The 20,612-nt window shown below is 46.0% G+C and overlaps 1 protein-coding gene across 2 annotated transcripts in view; it reads right to left on the bottom strand.

Annotated features, from left to right (window-relative positions):
* PDSS1 (decaprenyl diphosphate synthase subunit 1) overlaps window positions 1–20,612 on the bottom strand; it is a 40,074-nt gene that overhangs the window by 17,782 nt on the left and 1,680 nt on the right. Inside the window, exons 2-5 of one of the 2 annotated variants that reach the window (XM_043479248.1) lie at window positions 17,936–18,000; window positions 16,396–16,516; window positions 13,098–13,228; window positions 772–913 (exon numbers count right to left, since the gene is read on the bottom strand). In XM_043479248.1, coding sequence (XP_043335183.1) covers window positions 772–913; window positions 13,098–13,228; window positions 16,396–16,516; window positions 17,936–18,000 — 459 coding nt within the window. Of the gene's footprint in view, window positions 1–771; window positions 914–2,638; window positions 2,719–13,097; window positions 13,229–16,395; window positions 16,517–17,935; window positions 18,001–20,612 lie in introns of those variants that run through there. The other variant, XM_043479249.1, reaches the window with a different exon arrangement.

The raw sequence follows: 20,612 nt of genomic DNA, 5'->3' as shown, positions 1-20,612 counted from the left end.
GAGAGGGGGCCAGTCAGGAGCAAATGTCGACTTGTTCACTTCAGCCTCCACTGCCCAAAGCGTTCAAGTATTAACGGCTTTAGAGCAGGCCCTGAAAACGGACAGAGCAAACCGCAAGCCATGTCAGAGGACACAAAACCTTTTCCTCTAAAATTGGTGATAAGAGGCTTACAATTGAAACTGCAGGACTAGATTATACAACAGAATTATGTATACTAAAGCAAAACCAGCATGTAAACATGGTAATTAAGGTATTATTTCTTCTCTGAATACAGTTAGCAAACAGGTGGGAACCAGGTACTACAGACATGTGAGGGACAGGAAGGAATGGAGACGGAATACGTCTGTGTGTGCGCGCGCGCGCACCTTTGTGTATTTATACTTTTTTTTTGTTTTATTTACTTGCCCTGACACTCTCACATGTGGTGGTTGAGTAATTCAGGTGAATCTGAGTAATCTGAGCCCTAGAGTAAAAGGTGTGATTCCTCATAAGACACTTTTTGGATAACTACAAATATGCTTTCCTTAACCAAATTCTATGTAAAACTGTGATTAAACAGAAATAGTAAGTTTATCTTTCTATGGTGTTATCTACGATCAAACATCTGTATATAGATGAAAACTATATACAAGGAACTATTTTTGAAAGCTAGAAGACCACATTTGATGAAACATATTTTCAACATTTGAGACAAATCTGAAAAATAAACACAATCCAAAGAGTGTGGCATTTAATATGAAAGATGAAAAAACCCAAAAAGTCGCACGTACCTTCTTTTCACCCCAGATCTTATTAACGGTGTGTTTTCCTCTCCGGGAACTTGCATCATCAATGACATCGTCATGGACCAGACTGGCAGTGTGGATCATTTCTGCAATTAAGGCAATGGCACGCTGGCTTGCTTGCACATTTCTAGTTAACAGAAAGCAATGCTTTTTAACAGAGATGCCGCCTATAACCTTCTCAGCAATCATCTTGTGAAAAGTGGACATTGGATCTAGGATAAAGAATTTTATTTCTCTAATAGAAATTGTATAAAAACTTTGGCTTCCCTACACAGCCAATTCTATCATTTGGAGAACATTTAAAAACACAGGAGATACTGTGAATCAAGATTATGCTTTCGGGACACCACATTAAGAAGCAGAATTTGTATAATGAACAACAAAAGAAGGATAAACAGCTTATAAGTCTGGGCACTGGACTGAAAATAATCGTCTTTTGATGTCCTGTAACAGTGGTCTTGGTCAGTTGATCAAGTTTACAATTAGATTACAACTAAATTTCAGGAGTTGATGGGGAAGATAGGTGAAAAGCAATCTAGAAAATCGTGTGTTGAAGAACCACCAATCACTGTTCAAGCCTTTTAATACCGTCTTACACGTTTAGTATGGAGAAGGAAGTGGCAACCTACCCCAGTATTCTTGCCTGGAGAATCCCATGGACAGAGGAGCCTGGCGGGCTACAGTCCATGCGGGTCCAAGAGTCGGACACGACTTAGTGACTAAACCACCACCACCACATGTTTAGTAAGAAGACCTCCATAACCAAGATAGCTGGAATTCATAATTCCACTTGGCCACTGACACTGGTTATCAGTATGAATTGGTAATTCATTCATACTGGAGTTTGAGTTCCAATTCATGTCTAACTTGTGCATTAGAAATTTAAACTTTCATTTCCCACATTTAACACAAAATACAGGAAAAGCACTCCAAGAAGATACATGGATATGAGTTCTACAGCTAAAAGGGGGCTTCAATTTCTTTTTAATCATGATTATTATCACCATCAATCTTCTACGGGAATTTTAAAAAGCTGAATTTTGAGAAAATCAAACTGGGAAAATAACCAACTGAATTTTCTTAATGTAAAAACAGAAGCCTGGATCAAACACATGCTAACCAAATGTTTCACTTATTCCTCTAGCTTACTTTTCAAATATCACGTTCTCTCAGGAGAAAAGTGAAGGGGATCCTGAAATGTGATATTATCTTTAAAAATCTAACCTGAATGTCTACAAAAGCCAGTGCTCCTTCTAATGCCTCAGTTCTAGCAGAAAGCCATGAAAAATGATGTACAGCTACAGTACAGATGCTGGAATTTAACTACTAAATCAGCCTGAAGACTATCTTCCCATTTTGCTTTAAATATAATTTTAAAATATAGTGCTTTGCCAGCAACTCTTACCTAAGATTTTTAGAACTAAATCTCAGAACCTTCCAACTGCTTTTAGCTTGGAAATAAACTGTAAAGTGCCACTTATTATTTATTAATGTCACAATTATACCTGCTCTAAATACTTCTGGATCACAGCCTCCTTTGCAGTAGGGAGGGACAAATGATCTGGTAAGACCACTTTTAGTGACTGAGAAAATGGAGCTTCAGAGGGCTTCTAGGAGCTTGCTCCAAATCTCTCAGTGAGACACTCACAGACCCTACAGGAAGAAGCTTGGACCTTAAATATTTTCCAGGTACATTTACTGGGTCCTATCTTTTTTTGAGTTGAATGCACAAGAAAAGATGTAGACTTTTATAGACATTTTAAAAATAGACTATTTCTTTTTTTTAGAATATTTTCTCAATGAATTTCAGTCTGATGAAACATATACTTGCTATTGGTAACAGCAGACTCACCTTCAAACAACTGGGAAGATGTCATCTAGCCTTTCTCTGGAATTTCTAGGTCGGGCACCATTTCCATTATCACAGCAGCAGGCAAGGGCCCTGCTGAGAAACTGCAGTAAAGTGGCAGTGCTCAGTGAGACACTGGGGTGGTTTTTTTTTTTTTTTGTAATTTTAAGATATTAAAATACAAAGATTTCTTGAAATAATTTGAAATTTAATAGACTCGGTATGTATGTAAAAATGCCATTTCGTATGCCTAAATTGATGAAACCAGGATTCTTGCTTAGAACATTCTTTGGCATCATGACACAGCCCCTACATAGGACAGCATCACATTTTCGACGCTTCCTCATTTTATCTGATGTACTTTTTCCTGCACACTTAGGCTTTCACGCGTGTGAGATTCTGTCTGGAAGATGCTGCCACTGCATACCCAAGCACAGCACAGTGGTCTGGAAGCCAAATTTACAGATTCCGGAAACAACTCACACTGTGTGAAGATGAAATCTTCCAAGTACTGAACCGAATCATGCCTTCAAAAAAATGGGCACCGTTTCTACTTCCTGCTGTGAAAGAGCGGCCACACTTTCCCAGCTCCTGGGAGAGGAGCCAGGAAAAGCCAGCCAGGCGAGACAGCGGGAGAAAGGAGGCTCCGAACCTCAGAGAGCAGAGGTTCTTGTCCCCTGCGCGTCACACCTGCAAGAGTGAGCGATGAGGCAGCCAGCCCCTCACCACGTCAGGGGTTCCCCCTCATCAGATTCACAACATTATTAGAATGAAGAATTAGAAGCACAGATGGGCATAGATGGAATAATATAATGACCTCTCCACATACCCTTCACCAAGCTGACATGTGACTGAAGTAAAACACTTTTTCCTCCTATTCACGCGGATGTACAACGCTGTCTTTAAATGACAAGCAAACCCCGAGAGTGAGAAAGTTGTCTCCAAAAAGAAAATCAAACCTTGTCAATGGATTACTCTGACTTGCAACAAGTGAAGGAGGCAGATAAATTTAAATAGTAAATGTGGTTGTCACTTTAACAGGGTCAGAGGCATATCTATTCCTAAAACTACAGGGATTGTAAGACCAGAGAGTTCTCAGGTGGGTTACAGGAGGCTCTACTTACAAATATTTCATTATGTTCTTCCGTTTCTCTCTTCTGACAATTCTAAAGAGAAGCGTTTCATTTTGCTTGTTAGCACTAGCTTCAGTTCAGTTCAGTCGCTTAGTCGTGTCCGACTCTTTGCGACCCCATGAATCGCAGCACGCCAGGCCTCCCTATACATTACAAACGGATGCCCAGAGTTTACTCAAACTCATGCCCATCGAGTCGGTGATGCCATCCAGCCATCTCATCCTCTGTCGTCTGCTTCTCCTCCTGCCCCCCAACCCCTCCCAGCATCAGGGTCTTTTCCAATGAGTCAACCCTTTGCATGAGATGGCCAAAGTACTGGAGTTTCAGCTTCAGCATCAGTCCTTCCAATGAACACCCAGGACTGATTTCCTTTAGGATGGACTGGTTGGATCTCCCTGCAGTCCAAGGGACTCTCGAGAGTCTTCTCCAACACCTCAGTTCAAAAGCATCAATTTTTCGGCACTCAGCTTTCTTCACAGTCCAACTCTCACATCCATACATGACCACTGGAAAAACCATAGCCTTGACTAGACAGACCTTTGTTGGCAAAGTAATGTCTCTCTGCTTTTTAATATGCTATCTTAGGTTGGTCATAACTTTCCTTCCAAGAAGTAAGCGTCTTTTAATTTCACGGCTGCAGTCACCATCCACAGTGATTCTGGAGCCCAAAAAAATGAAGTCTGACACTGTTTCCACTGTCTCCCCATCTATTTCCCATGAGGTGATGGGACCAGATGCCATGATCTTAGTTTTCTGAATGTTAAGTTTTAAGCCAACTTTTTCACTCTCCTCTTTCACTTTCATCAAGTGGCTTTTTAGTTCCTCTTCACACATTGCCACAAGGGTGGTGTCATCTGCATATCTGAGGTTATTAATATTTCTCCCGGCAATCTTGATTCCAGTTTGTGCTTCTTCCAGCCCAGCGTCTCTCATGATGTACTCTGTATATTAGTTAAATAAGCAGGGTGACAATACACAGCCTCGACGTACTCCTTTTCCTATTGGGAACCAGTCTGTTGTTCCATGTCCAATTCTAACTGTTGCTTCCTGACCTGCATACAGGTTTCTCAAAAGGCAGGTCAGGTGGTCTGGTATTCTAGTATTCCTTAAATCTCACCTCTTGCACACCTTGTCAAAAACCAATATTCTTGAAAATGCAGACTGAAAGTTCCTCAGACACAGAAATTGGGATCTCTCATGACGGGGCTCAGGAACTGGGATTCTGAAGCGGCAGGCCCACTGAGTCTGACGCACAAAGTCAGGGAAATGCTGATCTGTGAGTGGGGGGCATTCACCTGCCTTACCGCAAGCCCCAAAAGGAAGCAGCTCCTGAGGAGGAGTTTGACAGAAGTGTGGTCTCTGCTGCCCCCCTGTGGCCAAGCTTCGAAACTGCAGGCATGAGAAGTCTGCCTGAAAGGTGACCTGAACTTGGCAGCTCAGTTCCAGCAAGGTCTTGGGCCAGCTTCTCTCCAAGGCTCTTCACAGCTTGCGGGCAGGCCATGTCCCCTGCTCTGAAGGGCGCAGTCACAGGAGGGTGAGCTCTTCTCTGACACTCCACGTCATCTCGAGTTTTCAAGGATAGGAATGGACACGATCAGTTTGGTACTGAAGAAATTCTCTATTTATAAGGCAAACAAAGTCTCTGTCTCCAAGTTTTCAGTTCACTGAACAATATATCCGCAGAGATGCACTTTAGATTCTATCTTATCTGCCACTGAGCCGGGTGGCAGGCTGCTGCAAGTGTGGGCCCGTCAACGACCGACACCATGGAAGGGGTTCTGCTTCCTGCTGGGGTGCATCCCGAAGAAAGGCCTCCAGAGGGAGCGAGAAGCCCGCCGGGCACACGGCCCGCATGGACACGACACAACGCTAACAACGGCATTTGTACTAGCTTCCTGTGGCTCTGTGACAGGTCACCACAAACGTGCTGGTTTAAATTGACAGCAATTCTCCCACCGTTCTGGAGACCACAAGTCCAAAAACTTGCCCTGAACTGAAACCAAGGTGTTGGCAAGGCTGGGCTCCCTGCAGGGGCTCAAGGGCAGGGTCCTCTCCTCACTCCTTCCAGTTCTGCTGGCTGCTGGGGACCTTTGCTTGTGGCCACAAGCTGGAAGGCGCCCCCTTCAAGCCCCTCCATTTCATCTTCACATGCCCTTCTGTGTGAGGTGGTCTCCTCCGCACCCTCTTTAGGGATACCAGTGACTACATTTAGGGCCCATCAGAAAATCCAGGATGACGCCTCCAATTCACAATTAGCTCCAATTAGCTGAAAGCACACCTGCAAAGACCATCTTCTTGCCACAAAATGCAACACATAGGTCCCAAGGCTTAGGACGTGGATACCTTTTGAGGAGCCATTTTTCAGCTGAACAGTTTCTTGCTTTCCCCAGCCTCTTCTGTTGATGCTCAAATGTTTCCTTTTCAGTGATCTCATCCCTAAAATGACTTGATTTTACTGCTTCTGTCTAAAAGCTTGTTTTTCTACATTATTGATACAACTTTGAAGTGTCTCCCCTTCTGCAGTGGCATGCAGGGTTCAGGTTGAACTTGGGGTGAGGGGGCCATGGAAGGGGTTCCTCACCGTCTCTCACTCGCCGCATCTCTTCCTCTACCCCAGTTTGCTGTGTCCTGGCCTTGGTCTCTGGCCTCTGCAATCTGCTGTTCCGCTGTACTCTTCACTGGCACGCTGGGGACGCCATTGCCATGAACGTCAGCAGTGCCCCCCACATCTCAGGGACAGCAGAGACGCCTGCGAGCTCCGACTCGCTCTGCGGGCCACCCTCCTCTGAAAACTCAAACAAGCGCACCAGACTAGTGTGAAGACTATCTTTCTCTGAAGGGAGTGGCAGTTTTAAGCTTGACCCTACAGTCATGAATCCATTAACAGTTCTAATATCAGGAGAAAAGAACTGACATCCCAGAGCAGCAGCTCTTGAATATTTCAGACTGATCTCCAGATAAAAACAGATGCCTGCAAAGCTGCCTTGTGAACGATGCAGGGCTCATGCTCTTGGCAGTTTTCTTGCCTCTGAAGCACTGCATTCAGAGTCCTGAGACGTGTGGAGAGGGACCCCCATGGTGACATCTCAGACCTGCAGCTTGTCCACGATGGCTTGCTCCACAGGACCCATGGTGACATCGAATGATGCACTTGGGTTTTGCAAACTGGACCCAGCTGATGAAAGTGCAGAAGGTGATTCCTTCAGTGATGGACTCAGCCTCCCCTGGGGGCCAGGAGCCAGAAGAGCAAGCTCTACAGTCGTCCTGATTTCAGGGATGTTCCTTGAGGTTGGAGCTTGACCTCACCCATGAAATGGACAAACCTCTGTTTACTAAAGCCTTCTCTACCTCAGTAGGCATCCTCTGTTACAGACTTTACTTGTCAGTCAGTCAGTTCAGCCGCTCAGTCGTGTCCGACTCTTTGCGACCCCATGAATCGCAGCACGCCAGGCCTCCCTGTCCATCACCAACTCCTGGAGTTTACTCAAACTCATGTGCATTGAATCGGTGATGCCATCCAACCATCTCATCCTCTGTCGTCTGCTTCTCCTCCTGCCCCCCAACCCCTCCCAGCATCAGGGTCTTTTCCAATGAGTCAACTCTTCGTATGAGGTGGCCAAAGTACTGGAGTTTCAGCTTCAGCATCAGTCCTTCCAATGAACACCCAGGACTGATCTCCTTTAGGATGGACTGGTTGGATCTCCCTGCAGTCCAAGGGACTCTCGAGAGTCTTCTCCAACACCTCAGTTCAAAAGCATCAATTTTTCGGCACTCAGCTTTCTTCACAGTCCAACTCTCACGTCCATACATGACCACTGGAAAAACCATCGCCTTGACCAGATGGACCTTTGTTGACAAAGTAATGTCTCTGCTTTTTATTATTCTCTCTAGGTTGGTCATAACCTTCCTTCCAAGGAGTAAGCGTCTTTTAATTTCATGGCTGCAATCACCATCTGCAGTGATTTTGGAGCCCAAAAAATTAAAGTCTGACACTGTTTCCACTGTCTCCCCATCCATTTCCCATGAAGTGATGGGACCAGATGCCATGATCTTAGTTTTCTGAATGTTAAGCTTTAAGCCAACTTTTTCACTCTGCTCTTTCACTTTCATCAAGAGGCTTGTTAGTTCCTCTTCACTCTCTGCCATAAGGGTGGTGTCATCTGCATATCTGAGGTTACTGATATTTACTTGTAGATCCATGTTAATAATGAGTATGGACACATCAAAAGTGTCATCTCTTGGCTTAAAGACAAAAATATTTCCTGGGGCACCAAACTTCCTAACCCACAAACAGCCACAGCAGTAGCTGGCTCAATGATTCAAAAGACACACATTCTAGACCAGGAATGGGTCTAGAATCTTTAGCAGCCTGACCCTAGGAATCATTCAAGTGAGCTGGTGCTGTTATGACTATTTTGTTACAGCTTTCCTACAGTAAGCTTTCGTAATTTCTGTTGCTGTCATGAGAATCACAAAAGTTACCTCCACTGAATTTAAGACTTTTTTCAGGAGAAGGAAATGGCAATCCACTCCAGTATTCTTGCCTGGAAAAGTCCATGGACAGAGGAGCCTGGCGGGCTGCAGGCCATGGGGTTACATGACTGAGCCTGTGTGCACGAGGGTGGAGCGAGATGGGTTGGTAGCAATAAAGTGGTAGGACTAAAAAAAGACTTTTATCACATTTGGAAACTTGACCTGTTAACTACTGTGAAGACTGCGTTATTAAACAAAAACAAAAAGAAAACAACTGCACCACAGATCCGTTCTGTCTAATCAAATGTCTGGCTTTGCAAAGTGCACTGCAGGATTCGGTGGCACTTGACCGCCTGTACAGTCGCGAGCCATAGACCCGTGCCCTCAGTACCTGGAGGAGGCCTGTTACCTCAGTCACTGGTACTGGTATCCACTCTCCAGGGCTGGAAGACTTCCAAGAGAAACAGGTGACGTCAACACCAATGGTAAGAACAGGTACCTTTAAATTTAAGGAGGTCAGCTTTGGCTTGTTGGAGAGGAGACACTAATCGTGCTATTGTCAGTAAGCAGAGCATTTCACAGAAATCTTATTTCTCACAGAGCTTGTTTTTCAACTGGGTTCTCTGTTAAAGTGAGCTCTGACTCACAGGTAGCTAGCTGGGTTCTGCTGAACCCGTTGGAGGGCGTGGTGCTCCAGGAAGCACTCTCTCAGGTTCAGAGCACAGGCTGTCTCCTCTGGACCCCCGGGATGAACGCGTGAGGTGGGGGAGGGATTTCTGCAAGGCAGGCCTGTCCGAAGCTGCTGCCATTTCACCGTGTGTCCCGGCGCTAGCATGGCCCTTCATCGACCAGTCCCTGGATGTGAATGGGCTCAGGTGAGAGGACTCTCGGCTGCTGGGACAGCCCTCGAGGAGCCTGAGAAGCAAAGGCTTTCCAGCGGCGTGGGCAGAAGGTCCTTCATTTAAGGCAGGCTCTGGGCACATGGCTCGGAGTCCACCACGGCTCTGTGTTCTGGACTCAAGTCTCCTTATCTGCACCTGGCCAGGTGCTGCGGTTGCCAGGATACACAGAAGAAAACAAAAGGTTAAGTCTTAAGCTTCTGGGGCCACACCACCCTTTGACAATATAAGCCATGTATACTTTCCCTTAGAAAAGGTTTATATTTAGAAAAGGCAGAGGAACCAGAAACCAAACTGCCAACATCTGTTGGATCACAGATAAAGCAAGAAAATTCCAGAAAAACATCTACTTCTGCTTTAGTGACTATGCCAAAGCCTTTGACTGTGTGGATCACAACAAAACTGTGGAAAATTCTTCAAGAGATGGGAATACCAGACCACCTGACCTGCCTCCTGAGAAATCTGTATGCAGGTCAAGAAGCAACAGTTAGAACCGGACTTGGAACAGCAGACTGGTTCCATACTGGGAAAGAAGTATGTCAAGGAGTACATCACCCTGTTTAACTTATGTGCCAAATACATCATGTGAAATGCTGGGGTGGTTGAAGCACAAGCTGGAATCAAGATTTCTGGGAGAAATATCAATAACTTCAGATATGCAGATACCACCACCCTTATGGCAGAAAGTGAAGAACTAAAGAAGCTCTTGATGAAAATGAAAGAGGAGAGTGAAAAAGCTGGCTTGAAACTCAACATTCAAAAAACGAATATCATGGCATCTGATCCTGTCACTTCATGGCAATAGATAGGGAAACAGTGGAAACAGTGACAGACTTTATTTTCTTGGGCTCCAAAATCACTGCAGATGGTGACTGCAGCTACAAAATTAAAAGATGCTTGCTCCTTGAAGAAAAGCTATGGCCAACCTAGACAGCATATTAAAAAGTAGAGACATTAAAAAAAAAAAAAAAAGTAGAGACATTACTTTGCCAACAAAGGTCCATCTAGTCAAAGCTATGGTTTTTCCAGTAGTCATGTATGGATGTGAGAGTTGGACCATAAAGAAAGCTGAGCACTTAAGAATTGACGCTTTTGAACTGTGGTGTTGGAGAAGACTCTTGAGAGTTCCTTGGACTGCAAGGAGATCAAACCAGTCCACCCTAAAGGAAATCAGTTCTGAATATTCTTTGGAAGGACTGACCTGAAGCTCCAATACTGTGGCCACCTGATGTGAAGAACTGATTCCTTGGAAAAGACCACGATGCTGGGAAAGACTGAAGGCAGGAGGAGAAGCAGACGACAGAGGATGAGATGGTTGGATGGCATCACCGACTTAATGGACATGAGTTTGAGCAGGCTCCGGGAGTCGTGGATGGACACGGAGGCCTGGCGTGCTGCAGTCCATGAGGTTGCAAAGAGATGGACGTGACTGAGCAACTGAACTGATAACTTTCCCCAGAAAAATGCAAACGTACAAATTTTGCATACGATTTCCAGGGGCTCACAGACCCCCCCCCCCCAACTTCCATGGACCTCAGGTTAAGAATTCTCAACAATCTAGTAGGGAATGTATAATGGACAAGTGAAAAAGCTTAATGAAGGAAAAAAAATAAAGCAATAGAAGGTCATTTTCCCCCCTATTTCTTAAGGTTTCTATTTTGTTTTCTAAAGTCCCCTCCAGGATTACCCTTAACTTATTTAATACACAGAAGTAGGCTAAAGATGTCTGACAAGCCTTAGAGGAGCCATTCAACTTCAACTGTCAAATGATGAAGCAATTCTGCCGACACTGACAAGGAGGTAGTTCAAGAGGTGAATAGGTTCTGAGGCCTCCGCTGCAAACAGGCGTGTGGGGCCCCGCCTGGATCTTCAGCCACCTTTGCTCACGTTGTTCTAATAAACCTCTTACAGCAAAACCACAGATGGCCCTGGCTCTCCAGAAGCTCTCCCGCTGCTCCCAACCTGCTCCTGCTTTAAGTGGGAAGACACCCGGTCCATTAAGTGCCTGATCCACAGGAGTCCTTAGGAAGTGAGTATTCCCAAGAAGTTGGGACTTGGAGGGTAATCGTGCTAGGCGACTGTGCCAGCAGAATGCACACCAGTCACGACGCACATCTCAATGCTGGACACAGCTCTGTGCTGAGTCTTCAGTCAGCCCTGCTCCCACCATGGGGAGAACGAAGCTGGAGCCAGGATATCCCCAGGGAAGGCAGAACGGAACTTAACTTTTTAAACCAGCAATGCCTTTTCTGTATCATAGTTTCCCATTTATTCCTGCAAATCAACAATTCTACAGTTTCAATGACATAAACTGAAGGCTCTGACAATGGGGATAACAGCTGACAGGATTTAAAGCAAGCAACACAGAACGCTTTCCTTCCCATGTCATCTCTGAGGGTGATGAGCTGTATCAGAAGTTAATCTGAGGAATTAAAGATATAAGCACTATCTCTAGACCAGAGGTTCTCAACCAGGGATGATTCTGCTCCTCAAGGGACACCTGGCATTGTCTGGAGACATTTTTCAGTTGTCACCGACTGGGGAAGGGGTACCACTGGTATCTAATGGATGGAGGCCAGGTACAGCTGCCAAATGCCCTACAAGACCCAGAACAGTCCCCATAGCAAAGGACTGCTGCTGCTGCTGCTAAGTCGCCTCATTCGTGTCCGACTCTGTGCTGGCCCCAAATGTCAGCAGAGGCAAGGCTGAGGAACCCAGTTCCAGACCTCATGAGAGGAATTTCAAGTATGGTGCAGAGGGAGCATTTCTGCTGCTCTGCCTCCTAGGAGAAGTGGTCCTGATGATGGGAAAACAGCCGCCCCAGAGGTCCCGCTGCTTGTTCAGCCTCACCTGTGAACACTTAGAAAGTCTCAGGGCAAACGGGAGGCACCCTGGGCAGAGTCCCGTCCTGGAGCTGGGGCGGCACAGCGTGTGCTAAGCAGCAGCACCTGACGCCCGCTCTTACAACGTCCTTAAATTTGGTGCTGGCAAAGCTTTGCTGCTGCTGTTCAGCTGTCAAGTCTTGAACGACTCTTCATGACCCTATGGACTGCATCACGCCAGGCCTCCCTGTCCCTCACCACCTCCCAGAGTTTGCCCAAGTTCATACCCATTGAACTCTGGGTGATAACATCCAACCACTCACCGTCCGTCATCCTCTTCTCCTGCCTTTGGTCTTTCCCAGCATGGCAAACCTTAGGCCCTCCCTAAGGTCTACATCTTTTCTTGAGCTATCTACAGATAAAAGGGAGCAGAATGCAAACACTCAACACCAGGAAAACGTGCCAGCACATTATGGTCCACTGGAGTGTCCATCAGTAGATTGCATGATGCAACAATAAACACAGTGAAGACACTCCAGTTAGCAAAGAGTTTTAAGAATAATGGCAATAGGTAAGTCCTCTGTCATTTCAAGGTTTCCTTTAATATTAAAACATGGCAGTTGTTTTAATAGTTGAAAATTTTACATATATTTGCAACACAGAAATTGAAGACCAAAAGTCAAAATGCCTTCTTTTAAGAAAAATTTTCTTTCGCATGTTTCTGAAGGCCACAGGAAGTCAGGTCCTGCAGGGGTGTGGTGGCCAGAATCTGGGCCTAACTCATGACTTTATAACCATCAACCTTCGGAATAAGGGCCCCGTGTGTACCACAGTTACAAGTATGCATACATGCTGGCATTCTTTACTTCTGCATGAGAAAACTCAATGTAGCTTTGAAAATTCTTTCTAAAATGTTTATTTGCTGAAGTTGTTCTTCCATGGATATTAAAAAGTGTGGAAAAGGAAGATGCCCAGACTAGACTCCAGGGTGACCTTGGGAACACAAAGCTGGAAATTACCCACCACAAAGCGAGTTCGCAGACACAAGGTATTAGTTAAACAAGAAAATAAATGGTAACCTTGGGAAGGAAGGTTTGCCGAACAGAGAACAGAGGAGAGAAAGTAAATAACCCACCGGGAGTTATTATGATGAATGTTACAGGCTCGGGCCATTAGCACCACGATAATTGGTCGAAAGGCTTTTCCTTTTCCATCAAAGTAGTATTCAGACATTTCCTTGAGTTCTGCTGTAGAGATGAAGAGTTCCTGAAACAAAGTTTCTCTGCGTCAACAGGGCGGCATAACTACACAAAACATCAGTGGAATTTCTTTCACACAGCTTTGATTTTACTCATTCATGTCAACGGGGAAATCCAACACTTGGTGGGAAGAGGTGCCAACACTGTGTGGCCACAAAGCTGGCTCCTGCGGCTGGGCCGCAAGCAGCGTTTGGCCGCCCCCCGCCAGAGGCCGGGGTGCTGGGGGGGCCTGCCGCTGGTGGAGACCCTGAGTGACAGCGGCGGAGGGGGAATGCCAGATGGCTGGTGACAGCTGGAGCGGGAGAGAAACAGGGCTGCTTGCAGCCTGGAGGACAGAGGCAGGAGGACAAAGAGGCGGAGTGTGGGAGCCAGTGAAGCAGAAGGTCAGGGGGTGGCAGACGAGATGAGAAGAGACAAGGGCAGCGTCAGAGTCTGGTTCAGGCATTTCTCAGCCACACAAGCCAAAGGCTCACAGGGAAAGTGTACAACAAAAGCTATACATGATTGCAAGGAGCTTACGATGGCATTGTTGCTGCTGCTGCTGCTAAGTCGCTTCAGTCGTGTCCGACTCTGTGCGACCCCATAGACGGCAGCCCACCGGGCTCCCCTGTCCCTGGGATTCTCCAGGCAAGAACACTGGAGTGGGTTGCCATTTCCTTCTCCAATGCATGAAAGTGAAAAGTGAGAGTGAAGTCGCTCAGTTGTGTCCGACTCTTAGCGACCCCATGGACTGCAGCCTACCAGGCTCCTCCATCCATGGGATTTTCCAGGCAAGAGTACTGGAGTGGGGTGCCACTGCCTTCTCCTACGATGGCATTAGGGAAGCAAAATTTTTTAAAATATGAAATATTCAGTGAATGATATGGTGGCAACTTGAATAATGGCCGTATGTTAAATGCATTAAGGTTCAAAGAATGGAGCGATCAGTGTGGACGAGAAAAACCGAGCACTTCATGGAGGAGACAAGCTATGCCTGGGAACAGAGGCTAAGAAGGATTTTGCTTCCTGAAGAGGAGGGAGAGCTGTCCTGGGGATGGGCACGTGGGTCTCCTGTCTCTGTCCCTCAGGGACTTCCTGGGAAGAATCAGAGCTTGTGTCCCAGGAGCAACAAACGGGCCTGGCAGCCCCTCACAGGGCTCAAGCGCACTCCCTCCTCGGGGCCAAGGGAGATAATAAACACAGAGGCTTCTGAGATAAACGGGACAACCCCCGGTCTACAGGGAGCTCAGAGTCTAGGCCGGGGAAGGGAAACAGGACCGCAGTGGAGCGTGGCAGGGTGAGGACTCCTGTCCTGGAGGTGAGGGCTGCTGCTGGGAGCGCACAGGAGGCACCTCTGGCTCAGCCTGAGGCCGGCGGGGCAAGGGCAGGGGCAGCGGGGTGACGGAAACCCAGGGCTGGTGACTGAAGGCCAGACACCGACGCGGGACTTCCCTGAGGGTCCGGTGGGTAGGAACCTGCCTGCCAGTGCAAGCGACACCGGTCCGATCCCTGGGCCGGGAAGGTCCCACGTGCCGCAGAGCAGCTAAGCCGGAGAGCCACAGCTACTGGAGCCTGTGCACCTAGAGCCCAGGCTCTGCAAGAGAAATCACCACGGTGAAAAGCCTGGGCGCTCCAACTCGAGAGTAGCACCCCGCTTGCCGCAACTAGAGACAAACCCTCATGCAGCAACAAAGATCCAGCACAACCAAAAATAAATAAAAACAACTTTCAAAAGAGAGAGAGAGAGATGAGATGAGGAGGGTGTGGAGGGGAAGGAGAGGGCCGAGTCGAGGGTCCTCCCCAAGGTCCGGGGTGACAACCTCGCATCAACAGGATAAATGAGAGAAAAAAACAATTCGTAGGAAGAAGCGGAGCTTCGGATCTGCCCGTGTGAGCCAGTGATGGACAACTCCATAGCGCTGCCCAGGGAGCAGGCAGAGTTTAGGAGAGAACGTTCATTCTAGGCCAGGGCCTTTACACGGGAGTCTTGAGCACGGAAATGGGTAAACTGAAGACGGAGCAGAGGAGCAAACGACCCCAGGGAACGGCAACATCAAAGGGGGTGGGGAGGGGACAGAGAGGAGCCCTGGAAGCCGACTGAGGGATGGCCTGAGGAGCACAGGGACAGTGCAGGAGCCAAGGGCCGGTTTCACAGAAGGGCTGTGGTGAACACGGTCCAGCATTCAGAGAGTCTGGAAGATACAAGCCAGCAGGGCCTGTTGGATTTAGCAGAAGTGGGCAAAGGCAGTTTCAGGTGAGAGGCTGGATAGGAAGGCAAAGGGCGGTGGTGGAGCCGTGGTGAAGGGGTAGAACAGACAGAGAAAGGCTGGGAATACTGGAACGGAACCGGGAGGACACAGGGTGATGGGATGGTCCTTTACAAGATGAACAGGAAGAAGCTGGAGCATCTGAAATGGATCCAGAAGAGAATAAGGAGGGCAAGTCTGCAGACAAACATGGAGAACAGGGACTTGGGGGAGAAAACGTTGGGCCCCAAGGGGGAGGTAAAGGGCATGGCATTTAACCAGAGGCACAGGGACGATGCTGGAGGAGGCGAGGAGGCAGGCTACAGCCGTGGCGGGGACTGTAACGGGCCCAGAGCGGGCGTTCAGGGAGCTCCTCCTCCACAGCTTCTGCATGGTTCCTCGGACTGGAAGCGGTGGAGGCGTGGAGACAGGAGAGTGGGGCGGGGGCTGGAGGGGGTAAATGCAGAACCTTGAAAGGGGGAGGAAGCTGACCAGGGGCACCTGAGCATCTTGGGCAGCAGAGGAGACTCCACGTGAGGCTCTGGGCCACTGAAAGCTTGGGGAACAGAATGCTCGATGAAGAAAGCCCTGTCTGGGGCACTGATATTCAGAACCAGAGGGGAGGACAGTGGCAGGAGGCGCGGGAGGCTTCAGAGCTGCCCCAGGCCCGGTGCAGGCGACCGACCTGGGGGGAAAGAGGCAGAGGACTCTGTGGACATGCACTTGTGGCCTGAACCTTCTTTTTTTCAAGTTTCCCATTCCTGCCTCTGGGTGGTGACGTGTATCGCATCTTCCATACCGCCCCATACTCACTGCTCAAGAAACATTTAAAACCAGACATTTGGGAATCAGGTCTGCAATGGCATGCCACCCATGGGGAAACCTGCACTGTTTTTTCGTAATTCAAAGAAATCAACCTAACTTCAGAGTATCATCAAAAATCTCTTACCTTCCTGATGTCCTCATAGAGACCTTTCAAGTCTCTCCAGCCAAGCTTAAAAGGGTCGGCGTATCTCTCACCGCTCTGTGTCTTACTGCAGCAGCAAGCTACCGGCGTCACGTGATGGAACCTAAGCAGAAACGCACACAATGGAAGGCTGGTCGCTGTTTTACCGAGTTACTTCATTTTTAAGTAAGAATTATACAGACCTATGCATATACACATATATGTAACAGAGCTGGAGGATGGAAAATTTAAGCCTAGATACTTGCTGGGAATTAAGCATGAATGCAAAAAGCTCATTATAATTTCAAAGATCATATAGAATTCTGATCCTGCTCAACACTACACCAATTTTCATAACCAGGACCTAGGGAGCCACAAAATCAAAAGAAATATAAACCACGTTCACTGTGTTCTGAGTGTAAACATTTTTTTAAAGGTCAGATTTTTTTATTTTTTTGGGGCTGTGCTGGGTCTTCAATTGCTGTAAGGGCTTTTCTCTAGTTGCAATGTATGCGGTTCTCATTGCAGTGGCTTCTCTTGCTGCAGAGCATGAGCTCTAGGGTACACGGGCTTCAGCAGCTGCAGCACAAAGGTTCATTAGTTTTAGCTTCTGGTCTCCAGGGCACTGGCTCAAAACTTCTGGTGCATGGCTTAGTTGCTCTGAGGCATATGGGATCTTCCCCAATCAGGGATCAAATCAGGCGGATTCTTTACCCTGAGCTACCAGAGAAGTCCAAGTTTACATTTTATTATACAGTTGGGCCTCTGTATCTACAGGTTCTACATCTTTGGATTCAAACAACCTCATATTGAAAAATATATGTGTGTGTGTGTGTGTGTATTTGAATTCCAGAAAGTTTCAAAAAGCAAAATTTGAATTTACCATGCTCAGGCAACTGTTTGCATAGCATTTATATTAGGTATTATAAGTCATCTAAAAATAACAAAGTATAAAAGATGATGTGTGTAGCTTATATGCAAATATTATGCCATTTTATATAAAGGACTTTCTGCTGCTGCTGCTGCTGCTAAGTCGCTTCAGTCGTATCCGACTCTGGGCAACCCCATAGATGGCAGCCCACCAGGCTCCACCATCCCTGGGATTCTTCAGGCAAGAACACTGGAGTAGGTTGCCATTTCCTTCTGCAGTGCATGAAAGTGAAAAGTGAAAGTGAAATCGCTCAGTCGTGTCCGACTCTTCCAGACCCCATAGACTGTAGCCTACCAGGCTCCTCCATCCATGGGATTTTCCAGGCAAGAGTACTGGAGTGGGGTGCCTTCTTCAATAAAGAACTTGAGCATCCCTAATTTTGGTATCTGAGGTGAGAGTGCTCTAGAACCAATGTTCCCTCCTCCCCCCGCCCCACCAATGGATGACTGTTTTTTTTTTTAAGAAGACCAAGATCACATAAAGCAGGTATTATGACACTTAAATAGCACATTCAATTTCCTGAAGTGAATAGGCCACCACAATTTAGAATAGACATTTACTGGCAACATATATGACTAATAATTTTAGCTGCAATACGGATAATAAACTTACCGTGATACACGATACATATTTGGAAAGGCAGATGTTAAACTCTTCATAAGATTACAATAGGACATCTATAAAATAAAACATTAAGAAACTTCTAAGAGAATATTCATGAAAAACTTTTATAACACTAAATAAGAATTCCTGTAATTTATAAAAAATAGTAATATTTTATCTTTTAGTTGTCCATTTAGAGACTGCAAACTTCAGAAAAAATGATGTTTCCCCTCCATATTACAAAAGCAGTATCTGTCATTACAGAAAATATAAATATGAAAAAAAGCAGGAAATAGAAAACATCTATAATCTATCCCTTCTCCCAAAGACTGCTCCACATTTATACCTATCTTTCCAGATCTGAAATTCCCTTCCATTTAACTAACACTGGGCAGAGAGTAGTAAGGATTAGTGTGGCTTACACTCTTAAAATCTTAAATTGGTTTAAGACAATAATCAAGATCCCCAAAGCACCTGCCCAGACAGTGAAAGAGGATTTCAGTGTTGAGAAATTTAGTTACACAAACACTGCCTATGTCAAGCCACCGTTCCTGAATATACTTGGGAATGGTACTTCTTGAAAAGTAGTATTAACAAACAAGCTCGGCAGCACATTTTGATAATACTAACTTAATCAGAGATCAAGAACAACAGAAGATGGCTTCAAGGAGACTGAGGTTGTGGTGACAACAGACAACAATTGCTGAGCACTATTACGGGCCAGCAAATATGACAGGCACTAGTGACCCAGGGGTAGAGCAGCCAAACTTGAAGAATTCAGGGACACAGGCATTTCAAAAACTACTAATCTGGTGTAGGAAGGACTCTTATAGGATATTTAAAGAAAATATTTTGACCAAGGACAGACTTAGCACTAGCAAGAAGAAAATGAATCCACTGTATTGGTCTTACAACCAAGACTTTCTAATAACGTCCTACGATGTGGGCTCAACTCGACAGCTACGTGTTATACAGCCAGGGAAGTTGAAATTCAGAGAAGTCTGAAAAACTGATAATACGGATATGTTTACAACACATCAAAAGAAAAAAGCACCTACAGAACACTGTGCGCTATGTGATTCCACTAAAAATTTTGTATAACTATACAAATAAAACCCAGGGTTTGGAAGCATATGGGGGGGTATTAAAAATGGTTATTTTGGAATAAATCAGATCATGGGAGGTTTTTTGCTTTTCGTTTTTAATTCATATTTTCTGAGTTTTCTCTAGTGAACACACACTGCTTTACATATTAAAATGACAATAGGGACTTCCTTGGTGGACAAGTGGGGGAGAATCCACCTGGCAATGCAGGGCATGTGGGTTGGATCCCTCATCAGGGAACCAGGATCCAACATACCTTGAAGCAAGGCATCCTGCCTATGTTGCAAGGAAGGATCCAATGTGTTTCAACTAAGACCCAAGGCAGTCAAATAATTTTTTAAATGGCCCACTATTTTAAAAAATAAATAAAATAAAATGACAATAAATGCTGACTTTGCCTGGCAGGCAGTGGTCGAAGAAGGTGGCCCAGAGTTGTATTCCCCATGGCACTACAAATCCATTAATGACGTCCCAGGCATTACAATGTCCTAAAGAAAAAAACTAACAAACCTCCTCTGAATTCAACCCAACGTGACACTTAACCTACTTCTTCAGCCTTCGCACGTAAATAATTCACATGAATTTAGTATTTATTATAATACTTATTCAATTTGAAACCTAATCTCTAAGTGCGGTGAAGAGTTAAAATTACACAGCTAGCACAGAGGGCTCTTAATCACTGAGCAACGTGTAACTTGTTCAAAGCCTAGGAGGTGGATTTTGGCTCAAATCCCAACATTTCCTACTAGTTACCTTGAGACAGCTTTCTGATAAAATCTATGGCAAAGATGCTGGGACTAATTGAGCAATTACACGTAAAGCTCCTAGCTATGAACATTTATAGGATGTACTCAGCCAAGCTATCAGCCAAGCTATCTTCGGCTGAGGTTTTGTGAAGTGAGGTTAGAGATAACACAGAAGAGCTGTATTAAAAGGGTGTTGTGGCACCGGGGCCACCTAGGGACCATGACTAGCGCAAACATCAACCATCTCCCAAATCTGATTGTCTATCTTTCCATCTCATACTTTCCCCTGAAATTCAACTTGCCTCCCATGAAGTTACTTTAAAAAAAAAAAGGCTGAGTAAGAATCAAGACATACCAGTGATTTGGCACAATCAGACAAACCCTGGTTTTTGTCCTATCACAAGATATGCGAACACTCCCAGTGAAGAGGTTGAGAGAATGTACAAACAGGAGTTAAGAGTGGAGTTTTGCTGGGAGAGCCCGGCGTGGCTTTACTGTTGCTGAACTTTGTCCCTAAGGGCCTTTAGGCCCTGTGAGACTTGAACTGGCCAAAACACACCCTCTCCTAAGGCAGACACCAGAAGTAATTTACAGTGAAAAATACCACTGACACAAAACTCAGAAACAGACGGTATTGGGGTTTCCCTGGTGGCTCGGAGTTAAAAGAATTTGCCTGCCAATGCAGGAGACACGAGTTTGATCCCTGGTCCCAAAGATCCCAAATGCTGGGCAGCAACGAAGCCCACGTGCTACAATTATTGAGCCTGTGCTCTAGAGCCAGGGAGACCAACTACTGAGCCCATGTGACAGAACTACCGAAGCCTTCACGCCCTAGA

This window comes from Cervus canadensis, chromosome 10 (genome assembly GCF_019320065.1).
Source record: "Cervus canadensis isolate Bull #8, Minnesota chromosome 10, ASM1932006v1, whole genome shotgun sequence".
Classification (NCBI taxonomy): domain Eukaryota; kingdom Metazoa; phylum Chordata; class Mammalia; order Artiodactyla; family Cervidae; genus Cervus; species Cervus canadensis.
This window is presented reverse-complemented; position numbering and strand designations above follow the sequence as displayed.